We start from the raw sequence: 24,675 nt of genomic DNA, 5'->3' as shown, positions 1-24,675 counted from the left end.
AGAACTTTGCAAGCAAGGAACACAAAAGAAAGGCCAAACTTTTTTTTTTTTTCCAAAATACCATTACCGTTCGCCACTGGCTCTGGGACCACCTGGGGGGAGTGAGCCGGGCTCCCCGATGTCACCTCCAGTGAGGAAAATAGACGCTGGCAAGGGAGATAACCCTTTAGCGGCCTCTGAAACCAGGGGGGATGGTCCCTTCAGGACCTCACAACCGCCTAGGAGGCAGGTGACTGGACCTGCAGGCAATCCACTGCGGTCTCAGTACCCTAACTAGACTTCCTTCTAATATTTATTATTATTCTTTCTTTTTTTTTTTTTTTAAACTACTAGGCCTCAGCACAGACTGTAGGTTCTGCACCCTCTCCACCTGCTAGGAGTCAGAAGAATACTGCCAGACTGTAGGTGGCACCAGCCTAGATATAGGCAAAGTTTTTATTTGTAAACTTTTGTCTCCATCTGCTAGAGGTGGGGCCAAACCCAGGAGTCTGGACTGATCCGGGCACGTACAGGGAACATGGTTTTCCCATTGTTTGCTTCTCATCCAGTACGGACATGTGAGCACACGGTGTGATGATCACTGGCCCCAAGTTGCCTCCTGTAAGGAGCTCACGGACACTGAATCTGTCGCTACCAGGTCCAGGGCTGCCTTGCCACAAGTACTGCAGGATCATCCGCAGCTGGCATGCGCGCCCCACCTCTGAGGGCTGTCCTTTGCTTGGCTTCCTTCATTTCTATACACAGCTCATCCCTTGGTGAGAGCAGCCCACTCCCTATCAGTAAAAAAAAATCCTCGCCACCCCCACACCAAAACACAGCTATTTTTTCTCTGTATATACATTAGCTAAACAATTAAACATGCAATATTTCTCTTCCATTTTCATGAGTTTTTATTATATTTGACAAAACCTCTGAAATCCTGCTGTGGCTCCTGCTACAAATATGATTCGGCCCTGCCTGGTTTTTCAGCATAATGCCCTTTTTCTCCCTGGAATTGCAGGGTCTCACCTGTACGGCCGACACAAACTGGATGGTGCTGACGAGTGCCAGACTGCAGCCAGGTGAGAAGTTATAGCGCAGGGTCTCCAAGAAATGGGATGTGTCAATCCTGATATCCACAAACACATACAGCATCTGAATTCCTTCTGTGGCATCAATGGGAACTTCAAGTGCAGGGAAACACAAGAGAGAAATCACTGCAGGCACCAGGAGCAACGACTAAATCAAAGCAGTCACAGGTACAGAGAAACACCCCTCCCCCACCACTGAGACCCAGTCATAGGTACAGTGCCCCCCCCAAGCAAGCCAGTCATACACCAACACCCCTCCCCCACCACTGAGACCCAGTCATAGGTACCGTGCCCCCCCCAAGCAAGCCAGTCATACACCAACACCCCCCCCCCACCACTGAGACCCAGTCATAGGTACCGTGCCCCCCCCAAGCAAGCCAGTCATACACCAACACCCCTCCCCCACCACTGAGACCCAGTCATAGGTACCGTGCCCCCCCCCCCAAGCAAGCCAGTCATACACCAACACCCCTCCCCCACCACTGAGACCCAGTCATAGGTACCGTGCCCCCCCCCAAGCAAGCCAGTCATACACCAACACCCCTCCCCCACCACTGAGACCCAGTCATAGGTACCGTGCCCCCCCCAAGCAAGCCAGTCATACACCAACACCCCTCCCCCACCACTGAGACCCAGTCATGGGTACCGTGCCCCCCCCAAGCAAGCCAGTCATACACCAACACCCCTCCCCCACCACTGAGACCCAGTCATAGGTACCGTGCCCCCCCCCAAGCAAGCCAGTCAAACACCAACACCCCTCCCCCACCACTGAGACCCAGTCATAGGTACTGTGCCCCCCCCAAGCAAGCCAGTCATACACCAACACCCCCCCCCCACCACTGAGACCCAGTCATAGGTACCGTGCCCCCCCCAAGCAAGCCAGTCATACACCAACACCCCTCCCCCACCACTGAGACCCAGTCATAGGTACAGTGCCCCCCCCAAGCAAGCCAGTCATACACCAACACCCCCCCCCCCACCACTGAGACCCAGTCATAGGTACAGTGCGCCCCCCCCCCAAGCAAGCCAGTCATACACCAACACCCCTCCCCCCACCACTGAGACCCAGTCATAGGTACCGTGCCCCCCCCCCCAAACAAGCCAGTCACACACCAACACCCCTCCCCCACCACTGAGACCCAGTCATAGGTACAGTGCCCCCCCAAGCAAGCCAATCATACACCAACACCCCTCCCCCACCACTGAGACCCAGTCAAAGGTACCGTGCCCCCCCCCCAAGCAAGTCAGTCATACACCAACACCCCTCCCCCACCACTGAGACCCAGTCATAGGTGCCGTGCCCCCCCCCCAAGCAAGCCAGTCATACACCAACACCCCTCCCCCCACCACTGAGACCCAGTCATAGGTACAGTGCCCCCCCCCCAAGCAAGCCAGTCATACACCAACACCCCTCCCCCACCACTGAGACCCAGTCATAGGTACCGTGCCCCCCCCCAAGCAAGCCAGTCATACACCAACACCCCTCCCCCCACCACTGAGACCCAGTCATAGGTACCGTGCCCCCCCCCAAGCAAGCCAGTCATACACCAACACCCCTCCTCCACCACTGCAATCAAGCTATTGTTACAGTGACCCCCTCCCAATTCTGACCAGTCACAGGAAGAGAGTGATTGCCCCACTGTGATCCCTGGGTAATGCAGACTAATGCTAGGGAAGAGTCTGGATATTGTTAGTGTCAGAGAAGGGGGCGAGACTGGAAGTCTGAGCTCCAGAGACACAAGGGGGTCCCTCTGTCTAGAAGGGGTAGGAATATGGACTTTCTACGGTTGGCGTTGGTAGTGCCACAGCTGCTCCTTTCCAAGCCTGCCTGGGCCACTCCTCTTCTGAAGGGAGGGGGGATTCCGCAGTTAAATGTGATGGGGTCAATAGCAAATATAATTAAATATTAATGAACAGCCGTGATTCGTTAGGCAGCTCTCGTTCTTTAATTATTCACTTAATTGCTGTGACAAAGTGTTCCTTAGCATTAAGGGGAATTAGATTTCTGTTTATTGATTCCCCGAGCAGCATTACAGAGGAAATAAAAATGGACAGCAAACATCCTTTTCACTTCCAGTTCATAGGAAAGCACTGCAGACGATCTTCTGGGGAGAAACCTGAACACTAGGGGGTCACAAAATGAAACTCCAGCGGGGACGACTCAGAGCCAAGGTCAGGAAATATTTCTTCACGGAGAGGGTGGTGAATGCCTGCAAATGTCCTTCCGGAGGAGGTGGTGGGGAAGACGAAAACAAAGAAATGGAAGGGGCATGGGATAAACACTGTGGATCTCTAAAGGCTGGAGCACAGAAATGAGATAAGCGTGCAGGGGGGTAACTTGGTGGTGCAGCAGTCACCATCCTTTAACAGATGCTCCCTGCTCAGACCACAGGGGTGGGGGAAGAGGAACTGGATTCAGTCAACAACCAAGGGCCCGGACTTCTGTGGCCTGGGATGCAGACACACAGACATAAGGGAAAAAGCACGGGACTGCTTCTACGGCCAAGCACTAAAGGAAATGAAGAAAGCCTGCAAGGGGGCAACTTGCTGGTGCAGCAGTTACCACCCTTAGCAGAAGGCATAGGGATTGCAACTGAAACACTGCTCAGCACGTCAACAGCAGGAGGAAAAGGGGAATTGGATTCAGACAACCAAGAGGGCCCCGACGTTTACGGTCTGGGGTACTGATACATGGACATAAGGGAAAAAGCACAGGACTGCTTCCTCGGCCAAGTCCATAAGCAAAAGGCACGTCAAGCAGCACTGCCTGAATTTTCAAGAAAGCTCATCACCCAGTAAAAATGTTACTAGCTGAAATGTTCATGGGTATCATAAGGTTTGGGGACCACTGCACAGAGTGATAGTTACTACCTTAAGAAGCTTGCTGGGCAGACTGGTTGGACCATTTGGTCCTTTTCTGCCGTCCCTACTATCTTACTGTATATATGTCACCAATGCTTTGTGCAGAGACATCACAACCATTTTCTTACTGACCATCCCTTTTGCTTGCCAGCATTCCCTGGGATCTGGCCATCACCATGAGTCGTCAGACATCATGACCTTAAGGCTTCTTTCCTGTTTCATGCCCAACCGTATCTCCCCAGCCCCCACCATCAAGTAATGCTCTACCTAATGCCCATTCGTACCCTCCCCAGCCCCCGCCATCAAGTACTGCTCCACCTAATGTCCATCACTAACATCCCAGAGCCCCCCCCCCCCCCACCATCATGAACTGCTCCACCAAATGCCCATCAGCATCTCTCCAGCCTTCACCATCATGTAGAAACACTGAAACATGATAGCATAAAAAGACTGCATGGTCCATCCACTCTGCCCATCCATCCAATTAATTTAGCATTATAATTCTCATCACTCCCTTAGAGATCCCCCGTATTTATCCCATGCTTTCTTGAATTCAGATACTGATTTTGTCTCCACCATTTCCACTGGAAGGCTGTTACACACATCCACCATCCTCTCTGTAAAGAAATATTTCCTAAGTTGACTCCTGAGTCTACCCCCTTTCAACCTCATCTCATGACCCCTCCCCCCCTTCTACAGTCTCCTTTCCATTGAAAGAGGCTCACTTCCTGTGCATGGAATACTTTGAGATATTTGAATATCTCTGTCCTATCTCGCCTTTCCTCTACGGTAATCATGTTTAGATCTTTAAATCTATCCCCATATGCTTTAGAACAAAGACCACTGATCATTTTAGTTGCCACCCTCTGGACCGACTCCATCCTGTTTATCTCCTTTTGAAGGTGCGGTCTCCAGAATTGTATACAGTATTCCCAATGAGGTCTCACCAGGGACCTATACAGGGGCATATGTATTGCTCTACCGAATGCCCATCACTATCTCCCCAGCCCTCCAACATGATGTACTGCTTCATCAAATCCCCATCAGCATCTCCCCAGCCTGCTACCATCACGTACTGCTCCACCTAATGCCCATCATATCCCCAGACCCCAACCATAACCTAATGCACCGCCAAATGCCCATTAGCATCTCCCCAGACTCCCACCATCACGTACTGATCTACCGAATGCTCATTTGCATCTCCCCAGACTCCCACCATCACGTACTGCTCCACTAAATGCCCATCATCTCATGCTCCACCAGATGCCAATTAGTATCTCCCCAGCCCCCCATCTTCATTGTACTGCTCCAGTGGATGCCCATTAATATATTCCCAGCCCCCACCATCATGTATTGCGCCACTGGATTTCTGCACTAAATGCATGACTGCACTTTTATGCATTAAATATTAGTTGTCGAATTTTTGTCTACTCTTCAAACTTACCTGGGTTATTCCTCATATTTTCCACTCAGCCTGCAATACTAACCCTGTTGCAGTTCTTAGTATCATCTGTAAAAAGAATTGTCCTACACCTCTGCAGTATTACTTATGAAAGTATTGAAGGGAACAAGCTGCGCGACTGATCCCCGAGGTACTTTCTTCGGAGAGCGTGCCATTTACCATTGCCCTCTGTCTATCTCTCAGTCTCCAACTAAGCCTACTACATTAGGACTCACCTCCAGGCTGCTCAGTTTTTTGCTAGAGAGGCAAAAGCTTAGAATAAAAACTTCTTCAGATTGGACCACTAACCACCCGAGGGGTTAAAGGGGTAAACAGAGAAGACAAGATCATAGTAGAAAAACTCAACTATTTCTCTGCTTTGATCTTTATTCAGGATGTCAGGGAGATACCTATATTGATAACATTCTTTAAGGGTGATGATTCAGAGGAACTGAATCAAATCACAGTGAACCGGGAAGATGTAGTACAGCAAACCGACAAACTAAGGAGAAACAAATCACCAGGACCCAGAGAGTTTACACTCCAGAGTTCTAAAAAATGAAAATGCAGGCTTACTGCTAATAACCTCTAACTTCTCAATCAAAATGTGTGCAATGGCTGAGGATCTGGAAGGGTGGCCAACATAATGACCATTTTTAAAAAGAGCTCCAGACAAAGTTGATCCAGGAAACTACAGACAGGTGAGCCCGACACTGGTATCAAGCAAAATTATACAAGCTATTCTGGAAATCAAAATTACTGAACCATCTAGATTGGCAGACAAATGAGGCAGAGCCAACATGGATTTAGCAAAAAGGAAGCCTTGTCTTACAAATCTGTTAGATTATTTTGAAGGGGTTAACAAACATGTGGACAAAGGTAAGTTGGTTGATTATAGTATACAAGCCGTAAAGCCCGTTAAAACGGGCTACATCCCTCTGTCTCTCACCTCCCCCTCATTCTCTCTCCCCTCACTCTTCACCACCCCCCTCCCCCACCCACTCCTCTCCACCCTCCCTCTCCTCACTCAGTCCCCCCTCTCCCTCACTCCCTCCTCTCCCTCACTCCCTCCCACTCAGTCCCCCCCCTCCCTCCCACTCACTCAGTCCCCCCTCTCCCTCCCTCCCACTCAGTCCCTCCCTTCACCCACCTCCATTTCCTCCCGGCGCCGTAAGCGCGACTTCCCGCAACCCTCACCCGGCTCCATTGACTCCTCCCGCTCCTGCCGGCAGATCTCGGGGGGGGTGTCACTCCCGCCGCGCGGCAGTGACCCCCGCGAGATCTGCCGGCAGATCTGGGGAGGAGAAGTAGCGGCACCGCGCGCGCGCGGTGCCGCTACTTCTCCTCCCGCTCCTGCCGGCAGATCTCGGGGGGGGGGGGGGGGGGCGCGGGAGTGACACCCCCCCCCCGAGATCTGCCGGCAGATCTGGGGAGGAGAAGTAGCGGCACCGCGCGCGCGCGGCGCCGCTGCTTCTCCTCCCGCTCCTGCCGGCAGATCTCGGGGGGCGCGGGAGTGACACCCTCCCCCCCCCCCCCGAGATCTGCCGGCAGATCTGGGGAGGAGAAGCAGCGGCACCGCGCGCGCGCGGTGCCGCTGCTTCTCCTCCCGCTCCTGCGGCCCCACCGCCATTTTTTTTTTCCTGATCGACGTCCTTGCCCGCACATGCGCAGTAGAGCTGCGCTCTACTGCGCATTTGCGGGCCGTCGGTCACAGGCCATTTATAAGGTAGATTTGGATTTTCAGAAGGTGTCTGACAAAGTCCCTCATGAGAGGCTCCTCAGGAAATTAAAGAGTCATGGGATAGGAGGAGATGTCTTATCGTGTATTTTCACCCATAAATTCCCAGATTTTTCCCAAAAGTGACAATTGGTTTAAAATGATATTCACCCTAATTAAAAAGCTGTTGCAGAGCTGCAAATGCAGTGTTTCAAGGCCTCCAGCCACTGCTGGAAGACAGTGTGGGCCTTCATCCCATGCTGTATTTAAAGTCCCGCCTCCTCACCCCCCAAAGCAGCCAAAGTGCCTGCTGTCCAGTGCCACAAATGCATTTGAAGCAGGCCCTGTCCACTAGAAGCACTTTCAGGCAGCTCCATGTCCCTGAACAAAAGCAAAAGTGCACTGCTACAGAGCACGGGAGCCTCAATAAGCTGCTGTCAAAGAAAAGAGGAGAGACCCAGAGCCGCTGGGGTGGGGAGATTCTCGGTTGTGGGAGGGATGGGGAGCAGTAAGGACATACTAGGCAGAGGATGGGGGAAGAGAGGGTTAGGCTGAGTGGGTGAATGGGAAAATCTGCTTAATATTGTTTTATTGTCCTGGCTTTTGTCCACCAAAATAAATTCTGATATTTACCCAGAAAAATGACTCAATCTTGCAACTGATTTTCTCCTCTTTTTGTTTTTGTTATAATAAACCCTGATAACTTCCTGGAAAAAAATAAATAATAAAAACCAAAAATGAAGGTCCCTAAGGGTAAGGGAACAGAGAAGACTAAATGGTCACTTCTCTCGCTGAAGAAAGGTAAACAGTGAAGTGCCCGGGGATCTATCCTGGACCGGTGCTTTTCAATATATTTGGAAATGATCTGGAAAGGGAGTGATGAATGAAGTGATCAGATCTGCAGATGGCACAAAATTGTTCCCAGTTGTCAGATCACGAGCCCTTGCAAGACTGGGGGATTGGAGACTAAATGGCAGATGAAACGTAACATGGACAAGTGCAAAGCAATGCTTAGGGGCTGATGCAATAAATCTGCATAGAAAGCGGGCGCTGAACAGTCAGCGCCCGCTTTCTTAATGCTCCCCAGGCGCCCCGAAGGGGGGGCGCCATGCAATATTTAAATTAAGGGGGTCGCGTTAGTAAGGAGGCGCTAGGTTTGCTTGTGCGCCCCTTGCGCCTCCTTGCTAACGGGAACCCGATCGGCATTGGCGCTCCGCCGGTTAGGAAAACCGACACAGAGTTTATCGGCGTCGTTTTTCCTAAACGCCGCACAGCCAGGGGGTTCAGGAAACAGACGCTTGTCATTCGAGCGTCTGTTTCCTGCACCCGACTGCCAGTGTTTTGGGGTTTTTTTCTGTTCTTTAACTTTATTTGTTTGTTTTTCCTCCTACTTAATATTGCAACGATATTAAGTAGGAGGCAGTACAGAAAAGCAGTTTTTTTCTGCTTTTCTGTACTGGTTTAAGGAGCGCTCAGCAATTAACGCCTGCTCCAGGCAGGCGTTAGTTTCTGAGCGCTAGATGTGCATCCTGGACGCATATTTTTTTTTTTTTTGCATCTGGAGTGAATGCTAATAGCTTCAGTCACATGAATTTGCATGTGATTATCGCTATTAGACTCACTCCGAGTTGGACACAAGTTGAATTGGCGCTAATCCCCTTATTGCATTAGGGGATTCATTAGCGCCTATTCAGCCTGCGTCAGACTGCTGGTTATACAGTGCGCTCAGCTGAGCGCACTGTATTACATCGGCCCCTTAGAGGGAAGAACAATCCAAATTACAGGTACATGATTGCTGGGCTCCAAATTAGGCATCACCACCCAGGAAAAGGATCTTGGAATCATTGTGAAAAATACTTTGAAATCCTCAGCCCAGTGTGCAGCAGCAGTAAACAAAAAAAGCCCAAATAGAATTATTAATAGGTATTATTAGATAAGGATTTGAAAATAAAACAAGAGTATATCATAATGCCTCTGTACTGCTCCATGGTGCAATCACAGCTTGAGTACTGAGTGCAATTCTGGTTGCCCCAGGTCCAAAAGGATATAGCAAAGGGCAACCAAAATGATAAAAGGGATGGAATGGCTCACCTATGAGGAAAGGCTATTCAGCCTGGAGAAGAGACGGCTGAGGGGAGATAGGATAGATGACTATAAAATCATGAGAGGGGTGGAAGGGTAAACAGGGAAAGGTTATTTTCCCTTTCAAATAAGAACATAAGAAATTGCCACCCTGGGTCAGGCCAAGGGTCCATCAAGCCCAGCATCCTGTTTCCAACAGAGGCCAAACCAGGCCACAAGAACCTAGCAAGTACCCAAACACCAAGAAGATCCCATGCTAATGATGCAATTAATAGAAGTGGCTATTACTAGGACTAGAGGACATTCCATGAAACTAATAGCACAATTAAAACAAATCGGAGAAAGTATGAAATTTATTGCTGGAGATTCTTATGCCTGATTGTCTGGTTTTCATCTTGTTAACTGACTTTCTTGTTTTTTTTTAACCATTGTCTTGCTTTATGAAATACCCCAAAGTCTCTTGCCTTGTATGTTTGTCTCATTAGATTGTAAGCTCTATTGAGCAGGGGCTGTCTTTTTCTATGTTTGTGCAATACTGTGTATGTCATGCAGTGCTATAGAAATGTTGTGTAGTAGTAGTATTAGTAGTAGAAGAAGAATGTGGTGAGAGCTGGATTCAAATATTATTTAGACAAGTTCCTGGAAGAGAAATCCATAAACCATTGTTAGCCAGATGGACTTGGGAAAGCCACTGCTTATCCCTGGGTATGAGCAAGAAGGATTGGATCTGTTCTTTGGACTCTTGCCTGGTACTTGTGACCTGGACTGGCTACTGTCGGAGACAAGATGCTGTGCTCCATGGGCCTTTGGTCTGAACCAGCAGGACACTCCTTATGTTCTTATGTATCAAAATCCCTGCTGAAATCCAAGAAGTACACCACACCCAGCAAGGGTCCCTAACTTTGGTTACTCAAATCAAAGAAAACAGATCAGATTTGTTTAACAAGCTTTCCCTCTGGTAAAACCAAGCTGCTTTGGATCCTGCAGCCTACTGGATTCCAGATATTCCACTCTCCTTTCCTTTAGCAGTGATTTCATTAATTTACCCACCACCAGAGTCAAACCATCTGGCCGGTAGTTACCACGCCTTCCCCCACCATTTCTAATTATATGAAGGATGTTAGTAACTTAGTAACACAGTAAATGACAGCAGAAATTTTGTCCAGCAAATTGCTTTTCACAGTAACTGCCGCTCAGTGCAGGTTACCCCCTTACCTTCTGTTAAGGGTAGTAACTGCCGCTCTGTGCAGGTTACCCTCATGCGTTTCATTAAGGGCTGCAACTGCCACTCCATGCAGGTCACCCCCATTCGTTCCGTTAAGGGTAGTAACTGCCACTCCATGCAGGTTACCCCAATGCCTTCGGTTATGGGTAATAACTGTCGCTCCATGCAGTTACCCCTATTCTTTCTGTTAAGGGTAGTTAACTGCCGCTGCATGCTGGTTACTCCCACACATTTTGTTAAGGATAGGAACTGCTGCTGTGAGCAGGTTACCCCCATGTGTTTTGGCAAGGTAGTAATTGCTGCTCCGTCTAGGTTAATCAGTGTCTTCTGTTAAGGGTTATAACTGCCAACCCATGAAGCTGTGTTACACCTAAAATTAATTCCATCTTCTAGCCTATAGGATTCTAGTGTTTATTCCACGCCCTTCTGAATTCCACCGCTGTTCTCATCTTCACCACCTTCTCCGGGAGGGCATTCCTTGCATCCACCACTCTCTCTGACACGAAATATTTCCTGATGTGGTTTCTGAGTTGCCTCCCCTTGAGTTTCATACCACAATCCCTAGGTCTGCAGTTTCCAGCAAAAAAGGTTTGATGTTTGTACATCATTAATACCTTTCAGGTATTTGAAGGTCTGTATCATATTTCCCCTATATCTCTCCTCCAGGGCACACATATTCAGGTCCTTCAGTCTCATCTCAAATGGCTTTTGACGCAGAAACCACACCATTTTTTGTTGCCTCTCTCTTGACAGCTTCCATCCTCTCCTTATCCTTTGTGAGATATGGTCTCCAGAATTACCTCCAGGTGAGGCCTCACCAAAGATCTGTTCAAGGGCATTATAACCTCCTCTTTCCTGCTGGTTATACCTCTCTCTATGCAGCCCAGCACCTTTCTGGCTTTTGGCACCATCTTGTCAGATTGTATGGAGATCTGAAGGTACAAAAACATATCATCCCCAGTTCCCTCTCTCAGTCCCATTCACCCCATCTCATACAATTTTTTTGGATTACCGCATCCCAAATGCATGAATGCACTTCTTGGTTTGCCATGCTGGGTCAGACCAAAAGTGGCCAATCCAGGCCATAAGAACCTGGCAAGTACCCAAAAACTAAGTCTATTCCATGTTACCATTGCTAGTAAGAGAAGTGGCTATTTTCTAAGTCAACTTAATTAATAGCAGGTAACGGACTTGTGACCTGGACTGACAACCTTCAAACACTCTTCAAGCTTCCTTAAATCACTTTTCATTCTTTCTACTCCTTCAGGCATGTCCACTCTGTTGCAGATCTTAGTATAATTTGCAAACAGACAAACTTTACCTTCTAACCCTTCCGCAATTCGATCACAAAGATATTGAACAGAACTGGATCCAAAACCGATCCCTGTGGCACTCCACTTAACACTGTTCTCTCTTCAGAGTAAGTTCCAGTTACCATTACACAGTGACTCCGATCAGTCAAGCAATTTAAAATCCACTCCCCAACTTCTCATTTTATTCATGAGCCTCCTATGCGGAACCGTATCAAGCGCTTTGCTGAAAAGCAATTGGATGACACTGAACATTCTTCCTTATCTAATTCTCTTAGTCACCCAATCAAAAAAATCAATAAGATCTGTTTGACATGAGCTTCCTCTGGTGAATCCATGCTGCCTTGGGTCCAGCAACCCACCGGACTGTAGCTAGTTCACTACCCTTTCCTTCAGCAGTCTCTCCATTAATTTTCCCACCAGTGAGGCAAGGCTAACTGGCCTGTAGTTTCCAAACTCCTCTCTGCTGTCATCTTTGTGAAGCGGTCCAGTACTACTCTTCTCCAGTCTTGTCCCGTCGCTCCCTTTTTCCCAGTGATCTATTGAACAGGTCTTTCAGCGATCCCTCCAGCACGTCCCTTACTATCCCAGGATGTACCTTCATTTGGCCCCACTCTTCTCAACTTTTGGTTTTCTTAGTTCTTCCCACATATTCTCTTCTGTAAATGGGGTTGCATCTACCCCACTCCATCCATGCTCTTGTCAACCAGCATCAATCTGCCCTTCTCCAGTCTTCTGGATCCATTCCTGTCTCCAAAAGATTGAAGAAAACAGTGATTGGAGCTGCCAGAACCTCTCTAAGCTCCTTCAATATCCTGGGATGTATCCCATTTAGCTTTATTGCTCTGTGCAATTTGTTTTGCTAACTCCATGTGAGCCCTGGCCTCTGTAAATGGTGTGGCATCTATCCCAATACCATATGTACTGTCACTTATCTATTGTCCTTCTCTATTACTGCACACTAAACAAAAGTATTTGTTCAGTATTTCTACTTTATTCTTGTTGCCCTCTACACATTCCTCATTTTCACCTACTACAGTCCCATCTCTGCTATTCCTCCTTTCACTGACATATCTTAGCTGTTTTTCCTTGGCTCATACCTTCCCACGTATTTATCCCTGTCCTGCTTGCTTCAGAGCCCTTGTATCCTTTTACCCTGAATTTTCTCAGCCACCTCCTTTGAAAACCACACTGATTTTTTAAAATAACTTTCCCAGCAAAGATTTGTTGCCCTTACAATGGTCCCTTTTTACTTTACCCCACTGTTTTTCTACTATACAAAGATCTTCCTACACTCCTAATGCTTCCTTCCCTATGGTACTCCTCTGTCTTAACAGATGGAACCTTTGAAGTCCAGCACCCTGACCTTTGTGTGATTAATCTAGAATAGTTAGGCAGATCTGCTCCAGTTACTTACCAGCAAATCCCTCTGTGAGAATTCTGCAGGCAAAACACATGCAGAAGGCATTCTCTCTCTGAAGTAACAGAGAAAGGAGGAAGAAAAGGAATATGGCTGTGATGCTGTGCTAATACGTGCTGCTGTGAGACTGCAGTCCAGTGGTTTTATTTTTACAGCAAGAAACTTCTTGAGAAGGAACTGATGAAAGTATGGCATCTCCCTTTCTGCAAACCACTGGCGGCAATACTGCATCATTACTGCAACTCTTCAGAATTCATATAGAAATATTTAGGAGTAGAGGAAGGTGCAACAATGCAGCACCAGTTAATTCGAGAAAAGAACAACAAGGAATACTAAAGGAGACAAACTCATATCGAAATGTGCTTTAACAGCACGGAATAAGATAAGTTATCAACTAACCTACAATTCCCATACTTTCTTACAGTTCTGCAACTGTAGACTGGCCTCACGAGAAAACGTATCCATGCCCACCAAGTAATCTACAAGAATCAGTGTATATCAAGCTTGTACATTCCAAGAGCTGAAGGCAGTATAAGTCTTATAAAAACAAATTACCCAGAGCTTCTGTTATACTGTTGTATGCAAACGTTTAAGCACCCCTCGTCAAATTGTATGCTTTAATGAATCTCTAAATGCACAGAAGCTTAGACAACCTCTACATGGTACAAAGTTAAACACAATATCTTTCTGAATTTTCAATGCAAAATTACTATTTGCGGATTTTAACAGATTGAAACACCCTGGATCTGCACAATGCTCCATATATATATATATATAATCCTCCATGGGTTCTAACCTCATCTCAAGCTAGCTTGCTTGATATTCTTTCTTTAAGGGATGCACAACTTGCTGAGGCTCAGGAGAAAGCTTTCACTGTTGCAGGCCCAATTTACTGGAATACCTGAGCAGCTGCATTTAAAAACTGGCACCAAAATCCAACACAAATTTACTTCAACGAGCTTTCAGTCCTGAGATGTTAGGAACACAACAACTATGTAGATTGGCTAGGAAGGTGAAGGACGCACTTGTGAGTTGTGTAGAGAACTATGCCTACAGTAAAAACACGTGCAGAGATTCAGAAGAGCTCCTTATGATGTTACTGTTTTGTGTGTGATGATTCTTTATGATTATTTTATTGGTCTAGAGCAAGTTATTAATTTTTTAAATAAATAAAACAAGGAATATGACATATGCAAAAGTCTGGACACCCTTCCAGGTGATTCATTACCACTTTTTAAAAAAGTTAATAATGCCCAAAAGGCTGATTGATACATTAGGCCTTCAATTAGTCAGATGAGGTTTAACAGTGGGTCAACTGCAGATGCCATTTTGCAGTCAGCCTACGCTCACCCTGTGATGCCATCATTCCCCAGCCGCCGACACTGTCCTGCGGCGCACATCAAACTATGAAGACCCTGTGGTGGGAATTTGGAGTCGGCTGGGGATTTAAACCTCAGCCACGCTCCTAGCTGGCGCCCCTGTTTTGCAGTGCGTGTTGCTACCTCCGTCGTTCCGATCCTGTTTGTGCCTCCTGGGTTCTTGATCTTGCCTGTGACTCCAGTCCTTGTCTCTGTCTGTGGCTTCTGTTCCTTCCCTGTCTGAGCCCCTTGCCTTGTGTTCTCGACTCCTCCCTTGCCTGTACCCTTGTCTCCTTCAGTCTGACCTCCTGTGCTTGAGTTCTACCTGGTATCTGACTCCGGCTGAGCGCTGCCTGCCCCAACTCTACCACACACTGTCAACCCTGATCATTGGCCTATCCTCTAACCCTACTTACTCATTGGGACCTCGCCTAAGTCCCACTGGCCCCGAACCCAAGGGCTCAACCTGCGGGGAATGGGGTTGGTAAAGATGAAGACTAGACCCAATCCCTGAACATGTCCACCTACTGACAGCGTGGGCCTAGTAGGTTCACCCACAAGATTGAGTCAATCATGCCTCAGTCCAAGGGCTCACCAACGAGCAGAAGGAACCAGTGACAATCTACCAGCACACATAGAGAAAAAGGCAATAGAATCTGAAAAATAAGGAAAAAAGCTGACCATTCAGACAAACAAACAAGTAGAAACAATTCTAAAGCACAAATACAGCAAGAGTTATTTCTACTACTACAGGTAAATCACAACTTGGCAAAGAAATGGCTAAGGAGAGGTAAACTTATACCTAAAGATTGCCAGTGGACTACAGAGAAGCATGTTCACAACCTGCATGCAACAGACAAATACAGATTCTGTAAAACAGCACTAGAGGCGGTCATTGCTGGATGTGAGGTGCTGATGTCAGAAGGCATAATAAGGTGGCATTTATTTTATTTATTTATTTAAACGCTTTTATAGACCGGTATTCGTGAGCTCATCATATCGGTTTACATGGAACTTGCAAACAGTAGTAAATAGAACAGGATGCAATAAAACTGGGAGGGGGAAAGGAAAATAAGATAGGAACATTGCAGATATAACTAAATTATATAAGAACATAAGAAATTGCCATGCTGGGTCAGACCAAGGGTCCATCAAGCCCAGCATCCTGTTTCCAACAGAGGCCAAAACCAGGCCACAAGAACCTGGCAATTACCCAAACACTATGTTATATGTTGCATAAGGTGACAGTAATTGCACAGGGGGGCATTAAACTCGGAGAGGGAAACAAAGTTTGCATGGCATCTTACAAATATAGCGTATGGCATGGCTCAGCCACTGGAAACTGTGTAAACACCAGAACATCACAGTACCAGAAAAGCACTAGGATCATGACCCTCAGGGAACTGCTAACAATGAAGAAGTTGTCATCGCCTGGGTTATTCCGGTTCCAACCAATAAAAAACTTGTGCAAAAAACAGATATGTGGTAAAGAAGAAAAACACAAGAACAGCACTGCTAACTCTTCTGCACAAATCAAGAAGCAAGAAATGATCCTCCAGTACCAAATGATGCAATCAGAAATAAAAAAAAAAATGTGGTAGATAAGATACAGAAATAGCCTTAATTGTACTGGAGGCTACAGGCCTTATTCAAAGCACGCATTGATATGATGCCTGTACACATTGCATCTTATGAACTGCAGAAGGAAGCTCTCTTTGGCACAGTGCACAAAAGAACATCAGAAGTGCCATGCTGGGCAAGACCAAGGTTCATCGAGTCCAGGTCACAAGAACCCAGCAAGATCCCAAATAATTGATTTCATTTCCAGAGATAAGCGCTGACTTTCCCAAGTCTACCTGGCTAATAACTATTTATGGATTTCCCTTCACAAACTTGCCCAATCCTCTTTTTGAACCTCACTGTGTTAGTTGCCTTGACCTTGTCCTCTGGCAGCAGATGCCATACATAGCTTGACTGTGCACGGAGTGAAAAATATTTCCTATGATTTCTTTTAAAATATGCCAGTTGCTAGTTTCATGGACTGCCCCCTAGTCGTGGTGTTATTTAAAAAAGTAAATAACCGTTCCCTATGTCCCCATTCCGTCCCACTCATGATTTATAGATCTCGATCATATTCCCTCTCAGCCATCTCTTCTCCAGGCTGAGCAGCCCTAACCTGTTTAGCCTTTCTCCGTAAGGGAGCTTTTCCATCCCCTTTATTATTTTTGCTGCCTTTCTCTACACCTTTTCTGTATCTGCTACGTCATGCACTGTGGTGAGCACTAGCAGTAAATTTGAGATACTGAGACACAGCCAACCTCCCCTGGTTTATTAGTGAGGCTCATTGTTGCCATGGTGTGTGAGACACAAACATCAAGGAAAGTGAATGAATCCCATACAGTAAAACACTCAAAAAGAAGGGATACCAAAACGCCAAGGTTTAATTACCACAAAATAAATAAATAAAAGCCATTCATACAGATAGATAACAAGGTGACAGCAAGCCTGTCAGCGTGCCCATCCACCTCTTAGCTATCCCGACATTTCACTCATTCACCTTCAGATTAAGCAAAACATTTTTTTTGAGTTTTTATAAATACATATTAAACAGTCTCTAGACAACCACAAAAAAGCTTAGCCCAAGCATATAAGTTTCTCCCCAAAATGTGTTTTGCTTAATCTGAAGGTGAATGAATGAAACGTCTGGGAGCTCAGAAGTGGATGGGCACGCTGACAGGCTTGCTGTCACCTTGTTATCTACCTGTATGAATGACTTTCTTCTATTTTTGTGGCAATTAAACCATGGCGTTTTGGTGTTCCTTCTTTGTGTGTGCAAAAGAAACCCATTTGAGACATTACTCTCAGACACGGCATCTCCCTTGCTGCATGGCACAGATTGCACACTGACCATGCTATAAGAAATGTCTTTACCATCTTCTCCTATACAAATTTTGTTTAGAAGACAGAGGCTGCTTCTTGAGCTCAAGATAAGATTTCTCTCCCAAACAGCCCATAAAAGGAAGCAGAGCATGTTTGTCCTATTAGACTGTAAGCTCTATTGAGCAGGGAGGGTTTTTTGTGTTTGTATAGTGCTGCGTGTGTTGTGTAGTGCTATAGAAATGATAAGCAGTAGCAGCAGCATTGTTTGCCTCATGCTCATAATCGTGCCCGATCTGTGGTAAAGAAAGTGGTAGCTGGTTCACAGATTAGAAGCACATGAGTCAAATCTATACACGGGTGGGGGGGGGAGGAGGGGGTCATAAAACCATATGAAACTAGTAAATATTTTAATCAAATAAATAAAAATAATAATACATAAAACATGACAACGCATAGGGAGTATAAAAATCTAGATAGAACTAAAACTGACATGGCTATGTTTCGGCATTATAGCCTGCATCAGGGTAAGACACTTAAAACAGATGTTTTATGACATAAAAAGTACCTGGAAGTATAACCGATATATGTTGAATCAATAAATCACACATGTATGTATATACATATATATATATATATATATATATATATACACACACACACATATATATATACATATACACATATATATATATACATATATAATAATAATAATAAAAATAATAATAAGATATTTTATTATTAGTTCTTTGTAATTGTTCACATTTGAAGCTCTGTCAATGTTCAATGTAATTGCTTTCATTTACTGAAGCACTGTTTCTGTTCAATGTAAACCGAACTGATTTGTAAACCCTTACAAGAATTTCGGTATATAAAACTGTTAAATAAATAAATAAATATATATACACACACATATATATATATATATATATATATATATACATACACATATACATACATACACATACACTGATTAAAATTATGTTTACTTATAAAATATAAATATAAAAAATATATACCCAAAAAAAGCATATAAACAGGAATAAAAATGCATAGCTCAGAAACCTAGAAAGGAGGGAATGAGAGCAGCACCCTGACTGAATGAGCTGTAGTCCTTATAATCAGGAGTGATGGCTGAATCAGAGGAGACCTAACAAAATAACCAGGAGAAAAAGCCATGGTCCCATAATTCCCCTTATACACATAGAGATTGCAAGGATATGTCTGCACTTACATATAAAAACCATGAAGAGAGAGAGAGGTGCTGACACATATCACTTTTCTTTATTTGATTCAAATATTTACTAGTTTCATATGGTTTGAGGTCGCCCTGTACATAGATCTAACTCATATATGCTTTTATTTTAAATATTTCTCTCTATACTATTTTTTGCTGTTCGGCTCTTTTCCTCTGGTTTCTCTTTCGTGATACTTTCTGTCACTTTCACGGATTAGGGCAGGGAGGAAAGGAGTGCACAAAAGTCCATCTTAAACTGAAAGTATGATGTTCATTCTCCCATCTTTCTTTGTTATTTTTGGCTGAATTCATCACGCAGACTTCAAAGGTAGAAGCATCTGGGACAAGGCGGTTTCCATGGCAACCAAATGCAGCAGTGAATGAACGCGGAGTCTCCCTCTCTAGAAAAAAAAAAAGTCCCAGCATAGTGCACTGCTCTTTTTCGAAGGGAAATTTGAATGCCGGCCCCACCTGCACACGGAGAATGAAGTCCCCAGGCGGCCACAGCTAGCCAGGTTGAAGGGCTCCCCCCCCACTGGAGTCATGGAAAAGAGCGTGGGAAGCCTGAACCCTGGGGCAGCTCCAACGCGGGGTTGTCACGGCCAGTGCCATTATCTACTGACCAGCAAGATGACAAGCAAAATCCAGTGCACAGAAACTCCCAGGATGAGCAGCGCTAGCACTGCTCTCACCAACTCTGGCAAAGGGAGGGCGCATGAACCAAAGAGGCAAGGGACAGCTTTAGCCCCGTGCAAAAGGCTCAGCTCTGGAGTGTATCATGGAAGCAAGGCCCAGCAGCAGGATGTCGTATCAGACATTAACAGAGACTCGGGGCCTATCGGGGAAGTTTGGAGGCCGTTCTCATGCGCATTCTGGACTCCTACAAGGAGAAATAGATAGCAACCAATACAAGGATATATATATATATGCAAAGTAGGCTCCCAAATGTTTCCTATTTAGCAACCAAATAAAGAAAAGGCCCAGACTGCTGAGAGGCCACAGCCCCCAGAGCAGTTCCTTTTTAACATCCCAACAAAGAGAGAAGGGAACGCGAGGGCTACAGTATTCCCTAGTGCAGCAGGAGGGCTCTCCACTGAGGTTCCTGACGCTAAGGATTTCTGGGTGAAAAATCATCGCTCAGGGAACATCTGCTCCTGACCTCAGGCAACACAGGAGGGGAGGAACGTCTGCTCCTGACCTCAGGCAGGCGACACAGGAGAGGAGGAACCTCTGCTCCCGACCTTAGCGACACAGGAGGGAAGGAACCTGACCTCAGGCAGGCGACACAGGAGAAGAGGAACCCCTGATCCCGACCTCAGGCAGGCGACACAGGAGGGGAGGAAACTAGTAGAATGAGCCCTAACTTGTTTGGGCAAAGTTTTTCCAGAATCCACACAGGCTGCCATCCTTAATCCAGTGGGTACTGTGGCTTGAGAAGCCACTTCACCCTTATTTATGCCACCATGAGGGAAGAAGAGATGATCGGTTTTGTGAAATTATTAGTAAGCTTAAGACAGCGCAAAAGATGCCTACATACATCCAAATGAAGCAATCTCCGAAATTCCTGCTCATCCATACCCCTTTCCAAGGAAGATAAAGTAGACTGGCTCAAATAAAATTTTGAAACTACCTTTGGAAAAAAGGAATATACTGTTTTAATCTGTACCTTATCCAGGATAATCACCAAAAATGGCTTGACAGTTCCGAAATTTGCCTCGTTGAACATATTGCGACCAGGAATATCATCTTCATAGTTAGCAAGCGAAGGAAAGCTATTGAAGAGAGCTAAACGAGGGACCAGCTAAGAAGGTCAATGCCAAATTAAGATTCCAGAGATGCACCGAAACACGAAAGGGCAGTCAAAAGTGAAGACACATCCTGAAGCAACAAAAGAAGAGCACCTTGAACACGTCCTTGAAAACACACCAAAGCTGCCACTTGTACCTTCAATGTGTTAAGGGCCAAACCCTTAACCAAACCCTCTTGAAGAAGATTCCCTTAATCTTGGATGGCGCCTTAGAAAGGGAATAAGACCGATCCAAGCAGCAATCTTCAAAAACTCCCCAGACTCGAATGTATGAAGTAGAAAATATTCAAGCTTGTAATGAGGTGCTTACCACTGCCAAGAAATAGCCTCGCTTCAAGAGCTGAGACCTCTCAAGGGCCAAAACTTCATTGGGAGGAACGGGAAGCCCCAGATCTGGGGTTTCCATCCTTACCCGACTTCTTTGATTGAAAGGACTATGATTCCAAAAATAATGAGATTTCTGACTCCCCAAGCCCCCTGGAGGGACTAAAACAACGAGTCACAAAATTGACCTCTGGAAAAGGTTAAACACTGTGGATCCCTAAAGGCTAAAGGATGGAATTGAAGAAATGAGTACTTGGGGGTAACTTGCTGAGTGGCGGTTACTACCCTTAACCAAGAAGCCTTCATACTGCTGATACATCTCCATCATTGCTCTCTGCTTCAATGGCAAGGGAAAAGATGAAAAGGGGAATTTGATTCAGACAGCAAACATCAAGGACATTGAATTTTGTGGTCTGGGAAAACAATTAAGCATAGAGCTAGCTTGCTGATGCGGCTGTTACTACCCTTAACCAAAAAGCCTGAGACTCTTGATGCAACTCCAATATTACTTTCTGCTTCAATGGCAGGAGGTAACGGGGAATTGGACTCAAACAGCGATCAAGAAGGGCCCTGACTTTGACAGTCTGGGAAACTGAAAAGCATGGGGGTGACTTGTAGGGCATGGCAGAAACTACCATAAGCTTGGTGGAAAGACTGGATGGACCGTTAGTCCTTTTCTGCCGTCATTTCTATATTTCTATGAGAAGCGAGGGGTCAACTTCTTATTCTCTTGCAACTGTAGAATCTTGGTATCATCCCATTGATTCACCATCTTCTCTAACTCATCCCCGAAGAGAAGGTGGCCTTTGAACGGTAACTTGTCAAGTTAATCTTAGAAATGTTATCAGCTGACCAGTTACGCAACCAGAGAGACGCTGTGCTGCTGTGACCAAAGCCACCCCATGAGCCGTCGTGCATGCCAAATCGTAGCCCATACTCACTAAGAAGGCAGCCCCCACTCTAAATAAGGCCCACTTTCTCCCAACACCTGCTGAGCTTCCTGGGTCATCTGCAAACTGGCCCGTGCTTCCATGCAGCAGCAAATGGAGATCTGAAGATTCATGGCTACAGCAATGTAGGCCTGTTTCAGGATCGCTTCAATCTTTGAGTTGCGTGCATCCTTCAGGGCTACTCCCCCTTCTACCGGAATAGTGGTTCGCTTAGTGACCAAACACACCAGAGCATCCACTTTCGGAAACAGGAATCATTCTGTTGCCTTGATGTCCATAGGATAAAGCCCGGCCAAGGACATACCACCTTTAAAATTTGCCTCTGCAGCACTCCATTCCAGATCACTTCGTGAAAAAGGCAAAAAAACAGGATGCCTTCCTCAAGCTAACAATGAGCGGATTCTTATATGTTGTAGTCAAATCTGGAACTGCTTCCTCACACCCCAGCATCTGAGCTATTAGTCTGGACAAACTCATCCCTATGAAACAGCTGTAGCATGGTTTTATATGGTTCCGCATCTAGAGGAATCTCCCCTTGCTTTAAGGGAACGTCTCCGACATCTGCCGAAGAGGACCCAGATTCCTCCCAGGACTCCCCCGAGATGTCTTGATCTTCCTCCACTCTGTCCTCCCTTGGTCCCTTCTGCTGTTTATCTCACCTGGAAGGGAAGGAGGCAATGGCTGAATGTTTTCTGTCTCTTGGAGAAGGTGACTTGGGGCAAGGCTTCCCTGGTTGCAACACCTCCTACCCTTTAGAAAACAACTGCAGCTCTTTGAAAAATTCCAACCACAAAAGGGCTGAAAGATCCATCCCTGGCGACAGAGGAGTGGACAAGGTCACTTCCAACCCCAGTCCCTCAGCCACCGATGAAACAGGCATAAGTGGGATAGGGGCAAGCTCCTTTCCCTCCAGAGGGGGGGGGGGGGTTCCGCAGCTTCCACCTCCAACTGGGTCATCCCCCATGGATAGATCTTCCTGCAAGGGTAAAATCCCCCAGAGGCACCTCTCCCTGTGCTCCACACACCTCTGGCACAGACTGAGGGAGCATTTAGGTTGCACTGCTTTCATATCGCAGGCAGCGCAAATCGGAAGCTATTTCCATGCTGACAGCCCGGCGCCATCTTGTGTGTCTGTCACACATGGTCCTGGCTGCTGCCAGCCTAATAGTGGTCACCACTTTCACATCATACGGTAAACACCGTGCTGACGCTATAATCTCTCTGTCGTTGTAGGCCCTGCAATCCCGCTGCCACTGTCGGCCCCTGCTCATCAAGCACAAATGTCAGCCACAGGGCCCAACTGAGAGAGGAGGAAGAGACAGTCACCTCATGCAAAAGCAGGAGAAGAACTGAGCACAAAGCTTCCCTACTGCACCTGGGAGCAAGACACTGCCAGCGGAGGGAGAAGGCTACCAGCCTTCACCTCATACCTTTCTTAACTGGAACTTTACCAAGCTGCTCAGGGAGCCCTGTTATCACCTCAGGAGCTGCCAGCAACGTGCACCAATCCTGGCCGGCATACACCCACAGGTAAGTATCCATGTCCATCATTTGCTGGAGACAGAGAATGCTGGCAGGCTGATTCTGTGGAGGGCGAGTCAGTGATCTCAGTCTCCATCTGCTTGTAGGCGTGCATAACCCATGGCCTGCATGGATGCCGAGGAAGAAATTTTGTAGCCACTGCTATGAAAACCCACACAGGATGGGGAAAGGGACGGCGGCGAGGCCACTGTGCCCACCCATGTTAACTGTAAGCCCCACCCCCTCCACCCCCCAAAAAAACAAACATTCAGTTCTGTCTATAGGTAAGAGACGCAGGCGATTGATGATAGCACACGTACGTACTCAGGCAGCTGTGTCCATAATGCACCATAAAGTCAGCCCCGAGAGCCCTGGCTGTGTAGTCATCCACGCAGCATGCTCCATACGACACGTCTCCCATCACCAGGGTCTCTGCCTCCGTGAATCTGAAAGGGAAAAAGAGGGAAATGTGAGACTCGGGGAGGTGAGCTGGGACCTGGTGGAGAGGATGCAGGAAGCACCGAGTCTATGGGAGAAGGAGAAGTGAGACTTGGGGGACAGGGAGCAGGGAGGGAGCACTGAGAACTAGGGAGAGGGAAGAGCGAACCATCACTTGAGGAGAAATTGCTCAGAGCTGGGGATGGGGGAAGAGGAACTACAGAGAGCAGGGGATAGGGAAGGGAGGGCAATATATCTCAGGAGAAGGAAAAGGGACAGTGAAGAGGAAGACAAGGGCCTCATGCTCAGATCTGGAAAGCATTCCCTTATGTCTGCAGCAGCTTCTTCCTTTATGGGCAGACTAGATGGACCATATGGTCGTTATCTTCCCTCATGTTCTAGGCTGCTGTATTTCTATCTCTCAGGGGAAAGCTGGTGAAGTCTTCCGCCTGAAGCTTCTCTCTTACCATGCAAATGATCTGAGGCCTAAAGGTGTGTAGACTGCAGGAGGAAATTCTCATTTTCTCAGAAATCCCCCCAAGCTGCGGAGAATGTCCCAAGGTCTGGATGTTAGAGTGTGACCTGAGCACTTCACGGCTCACCCACTCTCCTTTTCCTCTCTTTGCTCTGAGGCATTTACTCACTGAAAGGAAAACATGTTAGAGGCCAATTTTTAAAAAAGGGTTCAGCACTAAACACCTCACTCCCAGCCTGCGTCTGTCCACGAGTGTACAATACTAAGCACTTCACTCCCAGCCTGCCGTCTGTCCACATACGTAAAGTACTAAGCGCCTCACTCCCAGCCTGCCGTCTGTCCACGTGTGTACAATACTAAGCGCCTCCCTCCCAGCCCTCCGTCTGTCCACGCGTGTACAATACTAAGCGCCTCACTCCCAGCCCGCCGTCTGTCCACGTGTGTACAATACTAAGCGCCTCACTCCCAGCCTGCCATCTGTCCACGTGTGTACAATACTAAGCGCCTCCCTCCCAGCCCTCCGTCTGTCCACGCGTGTACAATACTAAGCGCCTCACTCCC

General features: G+C 46.8%; 1 protein-coding gene across 3 annotated transcripts in view; it reads right to left on the bottom strand.

Annotated features, from left to right (window-relative positions):
* Window positions 1-24,675, bottom strand: part of DPH1 (diphthamide biosynthesis 1) — a 191,269-nt gene that overhangs the window by 125,540 nt on the left and 41,054 nt on the right. For all 3 annotated transcript variants that reach the window (XR_003858153.1, XR_003858152.1, XM_029612021.1), the window contains exons 4-5: window positions 23,526-23,647; window positions 1,009-1,163 (exon numbers count right to left, since the gene is read on the bottom strand). Coding sequence is in view for 1 of the 3 variants with exons in the window: in XM_029612021.1 (XP_029467881.1) it covers window positions 1,009-1,163; window positions 23,526-23,647 (277 nt within the window). In the remaining 2 variants the exon portion in view is untranslated. The remainder of the gene's footprint in view (window positions 1-1,008; window positions 1,164-23,525; window positions 23,648-24,675) is intronic.

The sequence above is a fragment of the Rhinatrema bivittatum genome, chromosome 8, assembly GCF_901001135.1.
Source record: "Rhinatrema bivittatum chromosome 8, aRhiBiv1.1, whole genome shotgun sequence".
In the NCBI taxonomy this organism is placed as follows: domain Eukaryota; kingdom Metazoa; phylum Chordata; class Amphibia; order Gymnophiona; family Rhinatrematidae; genus Rhinatrema; species Rhinatrema bivittatum.
Note: the sequence above shows the minus strand (reverse complement) of the source record. Positions and strands in the feature narration are given on the sequence as shown.